This window comes from Leuciscus leuciscus (assembly GCF_965113295.1).
Source record: "Leuciscus leuciscus genome assembly, chromosome: 11".
NCBI lineage: Eukaryota > Metazoa > Chordata > Actinopteri > Cypriniformes > Leuciscidae > Leuciscus > Leuciscus leuciscus.
Window position 1 is genome coordinate 22,426,235 of NC_138735.1, and position 21,551 is coordinate 22,447,785.

Sequence of the window (21,551 nt, forward strand, 5' to 3'; positions counted from 1 at the left end):
ACCACGATTGTCCCTATAAAGATGGAGGAGAATATTTCCATTCTCAGGAAAGATCTTAATAAGACGGAGCAAGCCAGGAAGGACAGTAGCATCAAGGTACCATCAACACTCATTCAAACCTCTCAATTCATACTGTCTATTAAACAAAACACTCATAATTTAGCTTTAAATATATTACACCTGCTATATAAACGACAGATAGGCCGCATAATGATCCAGTGTGTTTTCTGTTGTTGCACTCATTTTGTAGGCTTCCTCTCTGGAGCTGCAGAAGTCCCAGCTAGAGGCCAAGGTGGAGAAGATGGAGGGAGATCTGAGCAAACACACACAAATGATCGCCATGATACACAGTCTCAGCAGCGGCAAACTCAAGGACGTCACCGCCAACCTCTCTCTGTGACACACACACATTCTCATTCTCATGAAATACTTCACACGCTTAATGAAGTGAAAGTAACTTATTTTATCTGTTTTGTCACTTTTAATCTGTACATTTTTAATCTTTTCAATGTTTTCATACTTTCGTGAGCTTATGTATGAATGAATTGTCGACAGAACATTATTCTGCTTTCATTTTGGATTAAATTAATTTGAAATTATTTCAGACTGAGATTATTCAGCTGTTTAAAATGTTAATCCTTGGCCACCAGAGGGCGCCGTACAAGCACAGTTTTTGACAGACACCATTTAAAACCTTTTTCCCCTTTTTGTTTTTCAATTAACAAGAATAATTGTTAATGCTTCAACAACAACAACAACAAATCCTTATTGTTTTATCCAGATCATCATAGAATGTCTATCAGAGGCATTCTGGCCTATAAAAGTGGGTTAATGGTCTTGTGCAACAGAGAAAATGTTCAGTGATCATTCTGAAGTTTCACATTGATAAGGTTTTATTAGGGCCATTCATGTTTAAAGTATGACTTCCTTGTTAAAATGAAATCTTCCTTCTTCAAAATCACTGATTTCACATTATTTCTGTTTATTTAAGTCCTAAGTACACCCTTCCATTTAAATTATGTTTATTAATTATTCGTTTAAGTTTGAATTACTAGTTCAGTTTAGAAAATGAGTTTGTAGAAAACAACATAATGTACAAATAAACCAGAACAAGAGCAGGTATACTAATGCATAACTCTGAATTTTTTTTGTGTAAAATATTCTCCAATAAATTGTTTAATTTACAACTTTGAAAAATCATTGTTTACAGTGTATAGAAAAACAAAAAATAACAGTTTATACAGCTCAGAAAATAAAACATTATTAATAAAAAATATTATTTCACACTTAACATTCAAATTTCAGTGTTGCATTTGACTTTCTGTTTTGTCAGAACCTGATTTGTTACATTTTTTTCATAGTTTTGACTAGTTGTTTGTTAGCCAATCAGATGTGGCCTTATGCCAGCACACTAGATACCACACATTGGCTCTTTGATAGATGTTCTGATATCTGAGTGTGAATCATCTGAGCATACTCTCAGATTCTCACAGTTTGTCAGATTTAATACTGATAAATCAGTAACCACAAACAACCGACTAAAAAGGAATGGTAGAACCATTTTCTTAAATGTTAAAGCTGTATTTGGAATAAAAAGCTTCCTGTAAAACGATTTCCTAGACTTTAAATTTAAGAAGAATTATTTTTCCGTCACCTAATTCTGATTTATTTGTAACATGAATGGTGTGATGAAGAGTTTTTGTTGTTTTATAGCTGGAGGTGTGTCTCTGTTTCAGGCTAAAGTTATGTTTTCCTTTATGACTTGATTCGTAATGTGACTCGGGAGTTTCACATAGTGACTTACCAAACCCTGTTATGGAATGAGGAAATTACATTTTAATTTTAGAAACGTATTTATTTACATCATTACCTTCATTGCCAAGTTGATCTTCATTAAATTAAATAATACTGCAATTTAGACTGTAATAAAACAGTTAACAGGTTTACATGTAAAAGAACAGCAAAAAAAATGCACCACGATTGTCCCTATAAAGTCCCTTATTTAGTGTCTTCATTAATCAACAGGTGGATAGACGGCTTAAAAGAACAGCAAAAAAACAAACAAAAAAAACACAATTGTCCCTATAAAGTCCCCTGTTTAGTGTCTTCATTAATCAACAGGTGGATAGACAGCTTAAATATCATTGTAGTGTTGGTATGTTGATGTTTCCATGGCCGCAGATTAGCACCCATTCAAACAATCAAGCAAAAAAGAAAACTCGCTTGTTTGCATATTCTATGTCAGTCACACAGTAACTATAGCTTACTATCATTCCTAACTTGTCATAGAGGGACTTGCCTCTGAGTTTTTTTCTCTTAAGAAAGTGTTTTCAGAAGTTGGATTAGTGTGGAATCTGCTGAAACCGGTTTCATGCTCACATCACGAAACTGAGAAAAGAATGACTGGAATTCTCCTGGCATGTCTTTGCCTTCAGTAGTCTTCTTATTTATCTTCAGGCTTTTACTAGTCCTCATTTAATTTAAGTCCTGAATAATAAATATGAATACGCAAGATAAGGTGCTGGGATTTCTTGTCATTTTGCTTTTCATTATGTAAGAATTTGTTAATGCATCTCCAAACGACTCTGCATGGACTTGATGAGATGTCACATTTCTGGTTTTTTACCATTTTCTAAGCTTTTCATCTCTTCCTCTTGATTTGATGTTTTTGATAGCGTTGTATCTGTGGAACGTTTCTGTGTGAAGACACATAGCAGCTCAGTTTTAGGTTAGCATATTGAGTTAAAACACAGTTCTGAGGAAGGCAGATTTATTTGAATGATACGAAAACTGTGGATATGGTAATGGTCCTATCTCTTTTGAGCTCTTTTGCATTCTTTTGTTAAATTTCAAATGTATAAATAAAATCCTTTTATAACAATAAAAGAACAAAATAAAATAACTCACCTTTTGTGATTTCCTTCTCTTTATCACAACCAAAATGACAACGGCAATAACAATAATGGCTACTATAATGCCGATCCATATGTAGACAGTTTCTGAACCTGTATGGAAAGAAAAGAGGGTTAAATCTCTTTGACAGATACCTCAAGTGCTATGACCATGTTCAACACATTTTTATCTGGTTGTCTTTGGTGTGTTTTATTGCTTTACATAAACAGAACCTGAAGCTTTCTAGTAGAAATGTTGACATACTTCTTGATGAAACTGAGGCTTGCATAATGTGTCTGTCCTCGTCTGCACTAATGCTCTCACATGTGTATGTTCCCAATTGCTCTTCATTAAGATGAGAGAGTTTAACTGTTCCATTTTCTGGATTAAAGGCAACTTTGTCCCTCCACTGTTCAGAGATTTCTTTCATAGAGGTTTTGCTGTCATATGTCAGGACGGTGGTGGAAAACTTCAAGATGAGAGTGTAGTGGACATCCTTAAGGACTGGACATCTCAAAATGAACTCGTTCTCTGGGAGTTCTGAAACAGCTAAACATTTAACACATTTTTTTAAAATAAAATGTTTTAAATGCATTTTTAACAACAAAATTGACATTAGTTATATAAAACTTAATTTCACACATAGAGCTATAAAATGGATAGAACAAGCTATATGCTGTGTACTCAAATTTTACTTGACACTCATTTCAAGTATTGACACTTCATTTTTCACATTGAATTTTATCGTATTGTATATCGTATTTCCTTCAATGGAATTTACAGTAGTGGAAAATGAAACTAAGATAGCGCTGCCTTTATTACTCACCTAATCTTATATATTCTGTAACTCCAGAATCTTTAAATTTACCTTGCTTTTCCAGAGTAGCTGTCTTTGTCCTGCCCTTACTGGTAATGGAGCAGGTGTATTTGTAGGTACTACTGATGACACCCACTTTAAGTTCACTTGTCACCATAAACAGTTTTTCTTCTGTTTGCTGGAAAGTATTCAATGGCTCGTTCGCCAGGGGCTCTGAGGACCACGAGACTTGTGGTTGTGGATAAACTCCACTGTTGTTGCATATGACGGTATCATCTTTTAAAGTGATATCCACTGATTTAACTGGAGCTAAAAAAAACAATAGTGTCTCAGTATTATTTTATCTTTCTAAATAAGCATGACATATGACTAGACTTTCTTTAAAAAGTCTTCCTCTCACCTTCTACAGACACAGACACAAACTTCTCATCATTTGTTTTTTCATTGGCAGTGTAGCACCTGTATCGGCCTTCATCTTGGACCCTGATGTTTTTTAGTAAGAGTGATACATTTCCATTTTTGATTTCAGATCCCGGTAACAGGGATGTTCTTCCCTTATAGTCCTCGGACTGATGGCTCAACTGGTCTTGATTGTAATAGAATGAATGCACTGGTTTACTATCCTTGTACCAGTGGATGATGTCAAGGTTGGTGGATGTGCAAGGTAACAAACATTCCGCAGAGTAGAGACAAGTGACATAGATGTCTGTAGAAACACCAGTGTCAAAAACAAAACACAAACATACTGTCATAAGACTATACAGGTAGGTGTATTCAACCACTGTCATGTGTGTTGTAAGTCCTTTTATGTAAAAAAATCATGAATAAAACAACCTCAATAAGGTCATGGAGAATTAAGCTGAAATAGCTTTTGAGAAATGCTTTTGGGTTCAAGAGTACATCCGAATCCAACAAGTCAGTAATCATTTACTGCTATATCAAAGTTCAGATCTGAGTAAGGCTTTACTGATGCGTTTACTTTCAGCTGAAAATGGTTAAAATAGTATTTTTTTAATGAATGATCATAACGTTAGAATAAATAATAAAAAATATATTCATCTAAAATGTAGATGTATTACATCTGAGATCGATAACAATTATTTCTATCTCTGTACCAATAAAAACAATCACCTTTTCATGACATTTACATGATAAAAAGTTAAATAAACATTGATACAATTAAAGTTACAATTAAACATTTAATTAAAGAGGTGCTTATGTGAATGTACAAGGTTGAGTTAGTGAGATGAGACACTTTTGAGGCTGTATTAATCTGTATACATATCAGACATGCAAATAAATATCAGTATATATTTTAGTTTCTTACCTCCTAAAGTTACAGGCAGAATCCACAGCAAGATCACCAGCTTCATAATCACATAATATTAAACTATTTGTGTGTCGTCTAGTCTGTCGGCTAGTTTTTTCTTTTGATTTCACACTGACATAACCAGTCTCTGCTGACAAACAGGGCATTACTACAACTCCTCCTACTAAACAAAACGCAAAATCTATTGCCTGTAACCCAACCCAGGAATGAAACACTAAAACCAACAGATGGTGGTGTTTTGTAGATGTAGATTTCATATTCACAAATGTAAATTCTCAAATTGTAAACCAATTTTTTTGGTATTCTTACATGAGATAAAACAGTACTTGATTACAATTTCTCCCTCTCTGAACCCAAAAGCAACATATACAACATATAAAATATTACAATCATAATTATGATTTGTCGCCTCCTCTGCATCTCAGATTTTAGTAATGCTAAGTACAGATACTACTGGTCAAATATTACTCCGTTACAAGTAAAGGTTGTAAAGACCGATTTGTACTTAAGTAAAAGTACAGACATACTCGTTTTTAAAAGTACTTAAGTATCAAAAGTAAATGTCAATGCATTGTTATATTATTTATGCATTGTTGTATGTAATACTTAAAGTACCTTATGCCTCTGAATCTATGCCTACCTACCCTCATATCAATATCAAATTTATTTCTAGAACACAGTTCCAGTAGTGGGATTGAATGTGAGATTGAATTAGTGCACTCAATTACGTCCACAATGGTTTCGGACGGCTGTTCCCTCAAATAGTGCCCTATTTAAATTTTTTTGGCTTTTAGTATGAATATGTTAGCCTTACTGTTATCTATAAGATAGTGTGCTCCAAAACAATGACAAAATTTGCATTTAGAAGAACAAACCCAACGTTGAAAAAGAAAATCAGGTTGATGTCAGAATCCAACGGCAGATTGACAATCTCCAACGTTGGACAGACGTGGTATTGTGGTTGAAAATGGAAATCGGGGCGACGTCAGAAACCAACATCAGGTCAACCCACCTTTAATTTCCAACCAAAATCCAATGTCAAACTGATTGACGTAAGAACCCGATGTCGGTTTGACGTCATAACCCCACGTCGGATTGACGTCAGTACTTTGTTCCTGTCCACCTCTGATTATTGGAGATAAATAGCCTACAATATGACAAAGCTGTTAAGAGGTAGACTGCTTCAATATTACAAATATATGAGCATTTCACATTAAAGTTTAAATGAGTGAAAGTTGATATTTAAAGGTAGCCTACAGCTACAGCATAACTTTTGGCCTTCTCGCCAACATTGTTTGGTTGTGCTTTGGCTCTGCGACTGCGGATGAATATGATTATCCTACTGCTCATAAAACATTCACTACAAGGCTTAAGAGATATAACCAGTTTAGATGGAAAAGATCTCAAGTTGACTAACGTTAGCTGAAGACGTTATTGTAGCTACCCATTTAAAGACACAGTATTGAAAATAGGTTCCAGCAAAGCGCTACAACAACCATAGATATCCAAATAAGGCTAGATGTCTTAAGGCGGAGTCTCGAACGGCATCACCGGCGGCCATCTTGTCACAGGGAAGCTTTCTGGCGAGCTCTGTGGTATCTGAATTAAGGTGAGTGATCAGGACGCACACAAATCCTCTTATCTCGTTGAAATCTTGACGGATTTACAAACGGTTTGGTTTCTTACAAACGTTATTAACGTGGCTATAATTCTTTCATATGGAAGTCCATTGTTATAATTATTCATATGTATGCAGTGTCATAACTACATCTCTGACGTTTATAACAAACCAAACCGTTTGAAAATCGGTAGAAAATTGAGCAAGTTATGGTTATTTAAAAGTACATGCACCATTAAAACATGTTACGTGTGAGCGAGCTCCCTGTGGCAAGATGGCCGCCGTGTGCGGACGTCGACCTCCATTGGCCAGCAGCGCGGACGAGACATCTAGCCTTTATTATATGATATCTATGACAACAACCACAAAGAAATGACCTGTCACAATAATGCTTTACAATAAACTCTGTTGAAGAGCTACATATGGAAATTTTGTTCAATAAAAAAATAGGCTGCCTTACTCACCTGTTGAGTAATAAAAACGACATCTCTGTGTCACTGGGCGAAATGAAAAAAATAAAAGTGATTGACCGATTCACAATCCAGCAAACACAGAACGTTGGCACAACGTTCCCAACCTTCTAACAACGTTTTAACACCATGGCCAAAATGTTGCTATAACTACGTTGTGTGGTGAAGGTTGTTACCTTGGAACGCAATTTTTGTTGCTCTATAGTTTTCTTCGTCAACAGCCGCTTGCACCCCCTGCTGGTGAGACCGACTAACAGCTATGGAGATCATCAATCGGCAATCTACTGATATTCCTGCCGTTCCCGGTTGTCAAATGTTGAATTTTCTGTCGAATTTAAACCACTGAATTTGTGGAAGCGAATTTGTAAAGCGAAATAAAATGGACCGAAAAATGCCGGTCGAATATTATAGGTTGTATTTTTAAACAGAATGAACATTTTGGAAGTGAAATCTGAAAGGTGAATATGGATGATTGAATTTTTAATAATGAAAACGTGTGTGAAATGTTTTGAATTGAAATATTCACAGCTTAAATATACAACCATGTTGAATTTCAGCCCTGAAAAAAAATGCAAGCCCTGAAAATACAATGCATTAAAATGCAAGCAGGGTTAATGCAATGCATATTTTTTCGAGTAGTGCAATTCAACAAGCTTTTTTGTTTCAAAAACATTTGTCATTATTTTACTTCCATACCGTTGCCATAGCAACGTGCCACAAACGTTGCCACAACGTAAATGTGTTTGGTGGGAATTTAGATTTTTAAAATTTTTAACTAGTCAACTTAAAAACGTAACTACAGTATGATTCAAGTAACATTCTTTTTATTAACCATCTGGTTAAAAAAAAGTTCTATTCCAAGTGCACCACACCTGAAGGGACTTATTTGTTAAATATCTTTGCATGAAATATGCATGAAATATGAAGGCAAATGTTGTACAAACATATCTTAAACATATTCTATATATACACACTCAGAATAATATAAAATAAAAATGCTAGATATTTCTTATTAAAAAAGTAATAATAAATAACACCAGTATTATTAACAGCAAATGCTTTGTAAAAACAGAAAATAACAGCACCTTTCAGCCTGTCACCATCATGCCAACATGAAATATCAAACATACAGTGGTTCATTACAGGATTTTGCATTCCATTGCGCTTTTGTTCCTATTATTATTATGTTTGGCGCACGTGTTGCACTCGTGTCTCGCGTCTTTTGCAGCGTCCAAACCATGAAACGGCATTCTAAAAACCTGGCGCTCGCAGGCGCGCTGGAAGCTGTTTCATGCGAGGGGGGCTGGGGGCTGGGTTGGAAAATATGTGACGTCATTATGTTGTGGCTGACGACAAGACATGAAATTTCTCTGTACTGTATATGTGTTGTAGCCATTAAAGAAAACATTTAGTTTCATATTTATGTTTAAATATTATAGGCTAATGTTTATTTTTTTATTTAATCAATGTTGATTATGAAAGTGAGCATATGCAGCATGAGAAAGATAAAGATACATCATGAGATGCGCAATATGACTGAGGTATGGAGTGGGTAAGACATGATTTTGACCACTTCATTGAGTTTTGTTTTGTAGAAAGACTATTTTAAAAAGATTTTCGTTTTGTATAAATTGTATCTTAATTTTGATCAATGTTTTATCAACCAATTGCCTGGAGGGCGCCTCACAGATTTGAGAAATATAGGCTATCTATTATAGAAAACTTGAAATCGTCTACTTTTAAACGAAACTATTCAAAACGAAAAGAAATAGGCTACTCTCTGATTATATAATCCATATGAAATGTGCATTTCACATGCATTTCTCTCTGGCGTCCATGACGAGTCCGCATCGCCAACTTCATCTTTGCAGTGACACAGAAAACACCAGTTTATTAATAAACAATTAAATGTCTCCTTGCTATTTTTGACACATTCATACTTTTGCCGGTTCTTTGTGGCAATCTTTATGCGTGCGGCCGTGCGCTTGAGTGCGGCTATATATTATGTACACGCAGCACGCTCATTATCCTGTATAGCCTATTTAAAGGTATAGCGGAGGATGTTTTACTTCCTGGTGGGTAGTCTAAACTATTGGTCCTCCTAATTGTCAATCATTCTGGTGAATCAATCAAACTTTTCAAAAAGTGGAGAGGGCGGGTCTTATCTAAAATTTGGAAAGATATACCTTTAAGTAATACAATTTATAAAGGGCGATTTGTCCACTAACGGCTTAAATGAACAACTACTAGTCGACTAGAAAAAAACTTTAGTCGGAGGCAGCCCTTATTCCACATATTTTCGAACCAGCAGGCCATTCTGGGTTAAGCGAGCGACCCTGAGCGGAATGAGCGAGGGAGCGGAATATTCAGAAATGCGCTCTCCGCTCACGTGCTCTGATCGGAACAAAGTTCAAACTTTATTTCATTTTCTCCGTAGCTTGAACACTCACTACATTAGGCATAAGAGAGTTAGTTAACGCTGTCCATTTATTTATTTTTATTTCACGTTTTTAAAGTACAATATTATGTTAGTCCACAGCCCCCCACTTGGGGGTGCTGATGCTATGACGAGGGGGCTGCAGCCCCCGCAGCACCCCCCTTCCCGCGCTACTGGGCGCTCGAGTTAAGAAAAACTCATGTCTATAACTGTTTTTTTCCCATTCCACTGCCAGCGTCTCGTTTTTTCCCCCAACGCAATAAGGTATTTCTGAGTGAACAGCCGCTTAACCCTCTGATGGTCTTTATTTATGTCTACACTCGTGTTTTTTGGGGTCTCCAGAGACCCCAGACAATAACATTTAATTTTGTAACAAGATAATAGTTTTTTTTTTTTTTACAAATGTAATTTTATTCTGTTTGTTAATGTTTTTACTCAACATTTGTGCAGTTTTTGGAGAATTTATGATATCTTTTAAATTTCTATAAATAAATAAATAAATATTTATTTAAATAAGCTTTTTACAAAAAAACAGCATTTGATGTAAAATTCACTTTATAAAAGACCCAGATTTCTAACTTTCATTCATGGGGATAACATGGATCATTTTAAATGGTTTAATGTAACATTTATGCCCATTTTTTGGAAAATGCAGTTAAAAAAAAAAAAAAAAAAATCACTTTAACCACTAGATGGCCATAGAGCTCCACTATATGCTATTTGCTATTTGACTACCTGAAAGATATCTTTTCACAAGTTGGATTCAGTTGGATTCATATCTAAATATTATAAAATCACAATTATAACAAAAATAAAATATTTTTGTCAAAGTTTAGCATTTTTTTTTGTACATCTGGTAGGCCTACATGTGGATTCAACACGGCCGGATCTGGGCCGACACTATTTGCTGTCTGGGATATTGATTCATTATTTATATGTGGTTAATTCTGAACAAAACAAGTTAGACAGTGTATCTTTAAAAACGCATACATACATACATTATTTACTGCATTAAGATATTTCACAAATGTTGTCATGCAGATAGAGACATAAAAAATCGTTTTCATTTGTGAGATTATCATCATGGTCAACAGATAGCATGCATGCAATTGTAAAACGTTTTTTGAGAGAAGCACACATTACTTTTTTTTTTTTTGTACAATTAGTAAAAGTTAATAGAAATTCAACACTGGATTGTTTTTATGTCATACTGTAAGTATTTACTTTTCCCTAACAACAACAATTGGAAGAATAAGAAGTTATAAATATGCTATAATAAAATATAATAGCCTACTTTCTCTTCTTTTATCCTGACAACAAATCGATCACTTTTCAGGATTTAACAGAAGGACTGGGTAGGTGGTTCAGAGATTGCTACGTCCCATATACTGTAGGCTAAACAAAATGTTCCTCATGTATTCTCATGCAGTTCTGTTGGCGATCTCTTCTGTTAAGCAGGCATCCTCAGATGGAGCTCCATTGTTTGCATCAGTCACTGTAAAGAATAGAGTGATCTGTGAATGTGATGCAATGAGGAGAATATTTATTAGGCTACTTAACTGTTACCACAAACAAACCTCTGATTGGTTGCATCTCTGCAGCCTCTACATGGGTTTGACTTGTTTTTGAACAGCCAACTGGTTTGGAGGAGATATCATTGTTGAACAAATATTTTAAGTATAAATAGGCTATAGATATTTCAAATATATATTTTTGAGATTCTGGTAATCCATACCTTTACATTTTATAGTCACTATTGCTGCGACTGCAGAGACTGCAAGGCCTGTGATGACAGTAGCAGGAATCCACCACTGGGTGGAGCTCTCGGACTGTCTTATAGCTGAAACAATAAACAACTTTTTGTATAGTCAAAAAAAAAAAAAATACGTTCTTAGTTGAACATAAATCAAAAACAAGTGCTGATTATTTTGTCTTCAAAAAAGATCAATGAAATTTGAACATCACATCTTGCTGTTTAGTTAGCTGAAACAATCATCCACCAAAGGCTGTGTGTTCAAGAGAGTAACGTTATAGGCTACCATGGTATTGCGGTAAAATCATTGTTATTTACAGATTCGAGTTGCTCAGTTATAGCCTACTTCTTATGCAGTATATATATTTTAAATGTATGTTTTATTATGTAGGATAAATAATTAATTTTAAACTATGATCACACTATCATGTTTCTTTTCTTTTATAGAAGTAGGCCTATCAGCATCACAATTAACTAAACGTGTGGTGAATTTTATTATTTCACAATTTATTATTTGCCCCTTTTTTTCCTAGTCAAAATGTTTCAAACAAAACATGTTTTCATTTGAATTTTGTTTTAATATAAGTATTTAAAAAAATAAATATTTTAAGTGGTTCTTTTATCTTTGATATCACTTTTCATTCTGTTTTGTAATGTCTTTTAACAGATAATTAAGCCACTTCCTTACTGACATCATCATTCAGGAAGTGACATCACAAGCATCTGTAAGTACAAATGGATTTGTGATTGTGTGGTGTCAGTTAGTTTGTCTCACTCTAGAAGTAATGTTGGATAAAATTACTGAAATCTTAAGGATACTATCAAAATGTTAAAAGTTAAACAAGGTGAAACTCTAATGTAAACTTGCTCTCAGTCACCCACTGAGCAATGACAAAGTTAATCTTTTTATTTTCATCATTTCATTTTCAGTAATCAAGTGACCAAGCGTGACCAGTGCATATTTATGAAAGTCAGATATACTCTAATACATTTTTTTTCTTCTTAAATTGCAACACAACATTTCTTAAAGAACAGAGCTTAAAAGGTGAGGTATAACAAGAGCAAGCCTTTTATAAAAGAGTAACAATGACATATACTAGTCTTCATTAAATAATGATTTTTTCATAATATTATTGATATTCTCATTAAATAACTCCTCTTCAAATATTATAGTTCTTTATTAGGCTGTTTACAGTAGCTAAGCAACTGCATATAATAATTTAGTATATTAATATAGTCAGATGCTATTTTACAGTTTGGAATGTGGCTTAACGAATCAGATTTCACAACCCGATCTCATTTTACAAGGTGGCGATTTCATACGAATTTGTATGATTTGGTTATTTGTATGAAATCATGATTTTTAGAAAAGAAAAAAAAAACAAGCAAGAAGGTCCACCCCTCCCCTAAACCTTACCGTCAGTGGGGAGTAAGCAGAGCGTATTACATACTGTACATACAATATGAGATTGTACGAATTCATGCGAATTAACCACCAATGTCAAATGGTTACAAATTATGAGAGTGTGTTGGATTTCAGAGATATGCTGTTATTTGTGAAATTAAATTAAATTATTAAAATTCGAAATGTTCAAATATATATTTTCAATTTCATGTGTTCATGGTGTCGGTTTAAACATGTTCTCACCATTCGACGGTGTGATGTTGACCCTAGTACGGACCTCATGCTTGGTCCGGAGAGCAGAGAGGATGCAGGTGTAGAGACCAGCGTGCTCCAGTCTCAGCGGGATGAGGAACTGCAGTGACCCGTCCCCACCCTGACCCCTGGGGGTCACCAGTTGCACCCTGTCCTTCCAAACGCTGGAGCTCAGCTGTGTGAGGCTGTCATAGGTGTAGACGGTTGAAGACTCGTGTCCTTTGGTGAAGGACCATGTCAATGTGAAGTTCTGCAGCTTCCATGGAGCCGTGCAAGAGATGTTTAAATCCTTACCTTCGATGCTAGATATTTCTGTTCAATTGAAAATTGGTTAAAATTCGAACTAGGTGCTATTTGAAAAGTGGGAGATAGTATACACTACCTCTTATCTGCATGTAATTGTTTGGTCGGCGATGGAAATATTTGGTGATGCAATTTCATGTAATAATAATGATGATGAAATGCAATGCAACACGTCCAGACATTTATTAATTTACTCTGAGAGATCAAACCTTTCTCCTGCAGTGATGTCCTCCATGTCTGAGACCTGTAGAATGATTGGACGAGGCAGATGTAGGTCAGATCTTCCAGCTTCCTGATCTTGCTCTCCACAGAGTACCGGTCTTGTTTGTCGGCCGTTTTGCGTGTGAAGGGTTGGAGTGCATCAGGCAGAACGGCTGGCTCTGTGAACAAGGTTACGCGGGGAGCTGGGTAGACGTCTCGGGTGGAGCATATAACTTCCTCAAAACCACTGAGTCGTGTCGTCTCGAGGCTCACTGAGTGGATAGGGGCTGGAATGACAAATATTTGTTGTTGTTGTTTATGGTGTAGTTATCATTTAAGTCTAGTATGATTGCTGTGGCATAAATGATAAATTAGGAACATTTCAATGTTATTTTTTATTTCTGATTACCTTTTTTAAAGTGTGGTGAAAATCAAGCTTTTAATGTTGTTTATATGTCTATGCAGTGTTTTTAATATGCTTTAAGACAAACCATGTGCAAATTCATAAGTAACACCATTGCTGAGTATTCAGTGAACCAAAGACAGTCTCAAAAACGCGGTTTGAAATCGCTGGTGTTTGTGACGTCACAAACTACCTTGTAACCAATCACATCAATGTGTGATCGTCAACGAGCGGGTCTCCGAACTGGTGCCAGTGAGTGGAGGCGGGGCTAATTAGCATTTTGCATAATCATAGAACCGTGTATACTAAATGAGGCAAGGGTGTAGGGTTACATTCAAGACATTTTTCAAGACATGTCAATTTGATAATCAAAGATGAGTTTTAAAGGGATCCAATTATTGACTACATGGGGGCTTTAAAACTTTTTAAAGGCACAGACCACATGTTGTCTATTATATATATATAATTCCTGAGTTTGAGTCTATGGCAGTTTGGATAAAAGTTATGAAATTGTGAAAGTTGCACTTACGTTCTGCTTATAAATTTTGATCCGTGTGGTGTACAAATTTAGTTTTAGTTCATTTGAGGATATACTAGTTTTACCCTGGTTGGCTATTTTGCCTTCATTTTTTATTTTGTTGTTAAATGTTGTATTACTAACACTTTAACGTATCCAGACTACACTGCCCTGACGTTTTTCTTATTACAATGACAGTGCTGCCTACTGTTTAAAAGTTATAGCTATTGTCACATGTAGATGAACTCGCATAAATCAGAGATAAATAAAGAGTATTTTAATAAGCAAAGAGAACACGTAAGAGTATCAGAGTAACAACTACACAATAACAAACAATACCGGGCAAAGAAACAGGAAACTCAGGGCTTAAATACACGTAAGAATCAAAGATAAAACTGAACAGGTGTGGGTACAAATTAACAAGCAAGGGAACTAACTAGAGAACACAGTAAAAACGAAAGCAAAATAGCTTAAATTAAGTTTTAAATTTTGAATGTCATTTTATTTATGATTGCTAAACTCTTGAACATAAACTTGTGATAGCCCACCTTCTACTTTGACTATGATGAAATGCTCACTGGTTTTTCGACTGCTGGTGACAAGACACCTGTACTTCCCCCTGTCCTGTGGGCCGCTCTTCTGGATATGAAGAGATGCATTACCAGAGGAAATCACTTCAGTGAATAGTGACGTCCTGTTGTTGTAGTGTTGATCTAACAGGCCACTCCCCTGTTTATAACTGTGGATCAGGACATTCTGTCTGAACCAGTATATGATCTCATCTCCAACTGCTTCAAAGACACATGGTAGGACACAATCTTCTGAGAACATGCAGGTTACCTGGACATCTAGAGTTGTGGCGAAGAGGAAGATAACAGGTTTTACACTAAAAAGTGTAAAAGAAAGTGATTTCTTATAAGGAAGTCAAGATATCAACTTTGTCTTGTCTAATCTTCAGTCACTCTGAAAGGTTAAGTTATACTGTATGTAAACCTATTTATACGGATCATATACTTAATTGTCATATTCATGGGTCTGTTCTTGTTTCCTGAGTTGATCTGAGTGCATTTTGAGATCTACAAATTGACCTGAAAATATTTAGGTCATAGTTCAGAAACAGAGCTGTAATGCTGGTTTTCCATGTAACCGATAAACATCAGACAATTAATCAGGCCAATGTTTTGGTTGTCAATAAAGTGCTTGGTTCGATTTTTACAAAAAATTTCTGCTCTTGCTCTTTTCTTATGAGAACGGGCCATTTAAATGTTGTTTTTACAAAATATGTCAAATGGTCACAGATGAAAAATGCTGTGCTAAAAAAACACTGTGCTCAATTTCTTTTAGCTCAGCACTTTGATTCTTGCGGTCATATTTTAAAGCATGTAATGACTTCATGGTGTGCCTGAGACGATGAATTGTTCAATTAAACCAGGGATTCTTATGAAAAATGTTCTAGAGAAGCTGCACTGTTGGCCTACAGAAACGAGTCTTGTGGTAAAACGAGTATTACCTGGAGTTTTCCCAGTTGTATCAGCAATAATCCACACCAATATCAAACAAGTCCAAGAATGTGCTGGTGCCATCGCTAAATGAATGCACTCTTCATCATCTGTATATAAACAATAAATCATTATTAACCAGATAACTACTGCTTCCTGGCGAAATATCAGGATTGAAACTTTTAAGACTAAATTTAGCTGATGTAGCCAAATGTTTAACTCAGAGAACACTAGCATCAGTTCAGATCAGAGTTTTGTCAGATATTTGAAGAAGTTTATATAATGATTTTGACGTGACCCTTTTTTTTCTATGACATTTTGCATTAGGTTAGAGCTTACTCCTCATATTGTTTTTATTTTGTGTGAAATCTGTCGATCACATTCTTTCTTTTGTACAGTAAGTAGAATCTTCCGGATCAGGTACACTCTTGCGATTACTCATGATAACAGCGCATTTGAAGACAGAAATTTGCCATATACTAAGAAATTTAATTTAACAAAACAACTCACACACCTCTGTATAAGGAGCACACAAAGAAGTAAGATAAAATGATTCACTTTACACAGACAATTACTCAATTAAACAAATCTCAAAAGCATATAGTAGATAATAATGAAACTGATTCTCATGATTAGTTAAGTAAAAGTATTGTGTTGTGGTTATCAAAAGGCAGACTCACGTGTGTGTGTTTTGATTGTGGATGGAAAGCTCTTCTCTGACGGTGAACAAGACTAGACAGACTTGTTTATTTTAGGAACACACACGTTCATAGTATCAGCATAGGCCTGACACTTTAGGGCTGCTACATGAATGGGTGGAGTTTTAGAATTTTTCATTGAGCGAAAAATACTTTTTGACTGAAAATATAGAATGTTCTAAAAACAATATACCTGTAAAAGGCATAATTGTTGAACCCCAATTTATTTGTATTTTCTGTAGAGGACATATCAAAATGTTTGTTTGGTAATTTAGTTTTCTTGGTTTTTAGAAATGTAAGGAAAGATGAAAAGTTTATTTGTATTATTTTGTATTTATAATTTGTGTTGGATCAATTTAGGCTTTCAAAATAGTCTTTCTTTATGCAACATTCCTTTTAATTTAGTTACTAATAAGTTAGTAATTTTGTTAATTTTAGTTAGTTAAAACCTGAACCCAAACTTTCACAATATTTAATGATTATAACGTGTTTTCACTTGTTGGGACGCCACTACAGGTAAATACGGTAAAAATTAACAATATTCTTATGAAATATGCCAACACTCATTATTGCAATATTTGATGTTGTATAAGTTGCCCCCAAAACATGCTAATATAAAAATAGGCATCATATACATTATACATTGGGCTCCACAAATATTGGCTCAATGGTAAATATGAGTAAAACTGACAGTGACAATTTGTTTTTGCTATTTCTCCTCTTAGTCTTTCATTCAAAATACTCACAAAAATCTAACCTTTAATTCAAGTAAAATAAACCTTCAATAAAAGTCAAATAGTTCAAAAGATTATCTTCTTTTAGATTTATTTTCTGAAATATATGTATTCCACAATTATTGGCACACCTTCATTTAATACTTTGTGCAACCTCCCTTTGCCAAGTTAACAGCTCGGGATCATCTCCATGCGTAATAAGGTTGATGAACATATGGCAAGAGATTTGAGACCATTCCTCATACAGAATCTCTTCAGATCCTTCAGATTTAGAGGTCCATGCTTGTGGACTCTTTTCTTCAGTTCATTTCTTCAGTTCACCATCAGGATTTTTATGGGGTTTGGGAAGAGGACAGCTACAGTATGTTCATAGCAAAACCTTCATTCTTTAGTCAGTGAAGTATTCTATTGTTTATTTTGAGATGTACTTCGGATCAATGTCATGCTGCAAGATCCAACCATGGCCCAGTTTAAGCTTCCTGACAGTAGCTTTCTACATGGCTATGTTTCTGTCTATGCCAATCCGTTATTTTGGTCTCATCTGACTATAAAACCCACTGAAAGTTCCAGTAACACATGGCAAACTGTAGGTGCATGAGATTGCTGTTTGATGTCACCAAAGGCTTTTTTATTCTAAACTTCCCAAACAAGTTGTGGTTTTATAGGTGAGGTCTGATCATAGTTTTGGAGACTTTTTGACCCCAAAACCCAACTAGCATCTGCAATTCTCCATCTTTGATACTTACAGTTCTTTTGGCGACTCAATCCATCCTCCTCAGTGCATGTGGGGCCAATATCTTCAGACCATCTCCGGTTGATTTAAGCTTCTTAATTATTGCCCAGATAGTGGAAATTAGTATTTAACAATTAAACTATTAGCAATTTCATGATTTGTGCAGCTCAGCAACCTTTTGTCACACATCACTACTGTATCTTAGATATTTCCTATTGTGATAAATGGCTACATATAGGAATTGTGTTTCACGTCATATTCAGAGTCCAGTGAAACAGTAAGTCATGACTTATCACTTACTGTAAGTGTTTCCTGATCACTAAGGTGAACTTAAAAACATATCGTATGAATGGGAATATACTTCAGTTAGATTTTTACTCATTAGAATTTGTATGGGTGCCAATAATTTTGTCATACCTATTTAGGAGAAAACCATATTTATTTCATTTATTCCACATTTATATTTTGTGTAAATTAACTTCAATTAAGGGTTAGATGTATGTGAATATTCTGAATGAAAGCCTAAGAATAGTGTTACGTCCAGAGCCGTAAGGTTCTGTTTGTGTGTGCTCAGCTGTGCTGCTTTCTTTTTTTCTCTATCCCTGTCTCTGTTAATAGGAGAAATGGTTCCACCTGGTACAGATAATCAGTGGCCTGCTGTGATTGGATGCTGGGAGTATTTAAACTGCAAACACCATCAGAGCTGTGTTGGGCATACTCCTATATGGATTATTTCTCATCCAGTAGTAGATTTAACATTAATGGAGATAAGACAGAGTGAAGGAAATAATGAGATGGAAGTAATGAGAGCGACTGAGTATTTAAGAATAACGTATGGAGATAATATACAGATTTATACAGATGCTTCCAAAAAAGGAATGAGAATAGGAGTGGCAGTCAATGTGCCAAAGTTAATGGTGAAGAAAAAAGCTAGAATTAGTGACCAGTTGTCAGTATATACAGGTGAGTTGATGGCTATTTTGCTAGGAGTAAAAATTATTAAGGAAAGGAAAATAAAAAATGCAGTCATATGTTCAGATTCTTATTCAGCAATTGTTAGTATCGATAATCAAAAATCAGAATCAAGACCAGATTTAATTATGGAAATTCTTCAAAATCTCTTTGAGTTGAATCAAATTAAAATAGAAGTACAGTTTATGTGGGTCCCAGCTCATGTGGGAATTAAAGGCAATGAGGAAGCAGATAAATTAGCTAAACAGGCAGTAGATGAAGAGATGGTAGAAATTGAGTTACCACATAGTTTAAAAGAAATTAAAGCAGTAATAAAAGAGAAAATGATTAAAAAGTGGCAACAATATTGGGATAATGAGAGTAAAGGGAGACATTTATATGCAATACAAAAGAAAGTAGGAAAAGGTAGGAAAAGAGGGAGAAATAGAAGGGAGGAAAGTATAATTACGAGACTAAGGGTGGGACATACTGGTTTGAATAAAACATTACATTTAATTTCTAAGCATCCAACGGGTTTGTGTGAGAAATGTGGGCAGAGTGAAACTGTAGAACATGTGTTTATTAATTGTAATGGTTATGAGGAAGAAAGAGAAGTGCTAAGAGAAGAATTATGGAAGAATGAAGGGAAAGAGTTAACATTAAAGAATATATTAGATTCAGATATAGGAAATAGTATGGTTATTGTGTTGTTTCAGTTTTTGAATAATACTGGTTTAATGAAGAGATTGTAGGATAAATATGTATATAGGTTTATAGAGAGAGGTAGAAGATGTATAGAAGTATAGTATGAGATAGGGTAAGTCAATTTGGAGGTAAATAAGGTTACGGATGGGAAGCGGGAGTTAAAGGGAAATGGGGTGGAAGCTGGAGGAGCTGAACACGCAGCGCCAGTGGGTGTTTTTTTTTTTTTTTTTTTTTTTTTTTTTTTTTTTGCTTAGAAATATTAAGAGCTAGGAATGTTTCTGATCCGAGCTCCAAGCTACCAGATGATGGCAGTAATGCACTGTAAAGTGCGGTTGCCAATAAAATGGAAAAGAAGAAGAAGAAGAGCTGTGTTGGTGGTGGCTTGACTGTGCAGCAGCAGCAATAATGAGGTCCCATCTTCAACCCCAGACCTGAGACTTTGTTGAAGCCAGTAGTGAACAGTGTATCTCTACCTCATATTGTGTGTACTACTTAGTGAAGTAGTTTTCTCTTTTTAGTCTTTTTCTGTTGCACTTCCTGATTGAGACTTTAAAGGCAGAAGTGAGTGTTACCTTTAATGGTTAATCATTGATTGACTTAATGTATCATTTTCTTTTGGTTTATTTGAAGCTCGTTACTTAATCATTTATTTCTTTATTTTCTGGGGTTAGTAGGGAGGTGGGTGCCATTTATTTTGAATCATTCTTTTTTCTCCTGTTTATGCTAGCAAGGGAGTTAGCTTATTTTGCTGTACTTTTGTTTTCTTTTCTTTTAGTTTAGGTAGTTTGATTAATGAGGAGTAAGATTGATTATGTTTGTTGTTTTGGCTATACCCCCTTCTGAATTTGATACCTCTCTTTTTCTTTTGCCTAATTTGTAAATAAAACTACCTTCTTGAATGAGATCACTATGTGGTTATTGTGAAACAACTCTGGGTCTGGAGACGGGGTGGCTTCATGCTGTTGCACATTCATTTCACCACCATCCATTTTTACTGTTTCATTCCTCCCCTAGACCAATCAGGAAAACGTAACAGTAAATGGGGGCTCGTCCCTTTGTTGACTTGTAGTATCGCAAACTTGTCTACTTTGTGTGTGACAACTCTTTGAGGTAAGTGTTCATTCTTTTTGCATTGTTCACATTTGTTTGCCTGGCTGATTCACTTTTGATGAGGGAGGAGTCGTCTGTGTAGGATATGGAATTTGATCTAGTTTCATTCACATTATATCCTTCTTGGGAAGTATATGATCGTTGCCGAAAGAAGGATTTAATTGAAATAGCAGATTTCTTTCATATTAATATTCCAAAAGAAGCGAGTAAACAGGTAATCAAGGAGGAGTTATTTGGAGAGCTAGTTAAAACTGGCGTTCTAGTACCACCAGATGAGGAGGGTATCGTTGGGGTAGAGTCCGATGCTGTGGTGGGGTCTGCAGTTTCTGATTCTAATCCTAATATGGAGCCCAAAGATGCTTGTTCTGAGCCATTACTAGCCATTAAATTAAAGGAGATTGAATTGAAGCTAAAACAGGAAGAATGTGAGGCAGAGCGTATTAAGTTGCGTATGGTAGAAGTGAAAGGAGATCGTGATATCGAACTGCGTAGGTTAGAGATAGAAGCTTTAAAGCTGCGTAGGCCCATTCCATTGCCTCAATCCAGATTACCTTCTGTGTCATTAGTGAAAATGCCAGAAGTGGATTCTGTTCAAAACTCAAGGTGTAACTCCTCTGATTCTCCGTTTGACTCCCCTCCTGATTTTGATGTAGGTAAATTCATTCGTTTGGTACCATCGTTCAGAGAAACTGAAGTAGATTCGTATTTTACAGCATTTGAGCG

At 35.3% G+C, this 21,551-nt stretch overlaps 2 protein-coding genes and 2 long non-coding RNA genes across 7 annotated transcripts; 1 reads left to right on the forward strand and 3 right to left on the reverse strand.

Moving 5' to 3' along the window:
- Window positions 1–19: 19 nt before the first annotated feature.
- Window positions 20–2,205, forward strand: LOC309508851. Its single transcript, XR_014209728.1, has 2 exons — window positions 20–96; window positions 251–2,205. It is a non-coding gene; the product is annotated as an uncharacterized lncRNA (long non-coding RNA).
- Window positions 225–5,197, reverse strand: hhla2b.2 (HERV-H LTR-associating 2b, tandem duplicate 2). Its single transcript, XM_082183331.1, has 7 exons — window positions 5,037–5,197; window positions 4,110–4,415; window positions 3,761–4,018; window positions 3,157–3,441; window positions 2,908–3,005; window positions 2,627–2,696; window positions 225–313 (listed from the first exon to the last, which is right to left on the reverse strand). The coding sequence occupies exons 1-7, from the start codon at window positions 5,080–5,082 to the stop codon at window positions 240–242; spliced, it is 1,137 nt and encodes a 378-aa protein (XP_082039457.1). The 5' UTR covers window positions 5,083–5,197; the 3' UTR covers window positions 225–239.
- A 2,737-nt stretch (window positions 5,198–7,934) lies between these two features.
- LOC309509075 lies at window positions 7,935–9,854 on the reverse strand. Its single transcript, XR_014209788.1, has 2 exons — window positions 9,739–9,854; window positions 7,935–8,386 (listed from the first exon to the last, which is right to left on the reverse strand). It is a non-coding gene; the product is annotated as an uncharacterized lncRNA (long non-coding RNA).
- A 561-nt stretch (window positions 9,855–10,415) lies between these two features.
- hhla2b.1 (HERV-H LTR-associating 2b, tandem duplicate 1) lies at window positions 10,416–16,625 on the reverse strand. 4 transcript variants are annotated; one of them, XM_082183607.1, is made up of 8 exons: window positions 16,578–16,625; window positions 15,909–16,007; window positions 14,947–15,246; window positions 13,487–13,765; window positions 12,966–13,286; window positions 11,300–11,404; window positions 11,142–11,201; window positions 10,416–11,059 (listed from the first exon to the last, which is right to left on the reverse strand). In XM_082183607.1, the coding sequence occupies exons 2-8, from the start codon at window positions 15,979–15,981 to the stop codon at window positions 10,986–10,988; spliced, it is 1,212 nt and encodes a 403-aa protein (XP_082039733.1). In that variant the 5' UTR covers window positions 15,982–16,007; window positions 16,578–16,625; the 3' UTR covers window positions 10,416–10,985. The 4 variants fall into 4 exon arrangements, with proteins under 4 accessions (XP_082039733.1, XP_082039735.1, XP_082039734.1 ...); XM_082183609.1 differs by lacking the exon at window positions 16,578–16,625 and having other exon boundaries at window positions 14,947–15,284; window positions 15,909–16,152; XM_082183608.1 differs by lacking the exon at window positions 16,578–16,625.
- Between the last annotated feature and the right edge of the window lie 4,926 nt (window positions 16,626–21,551).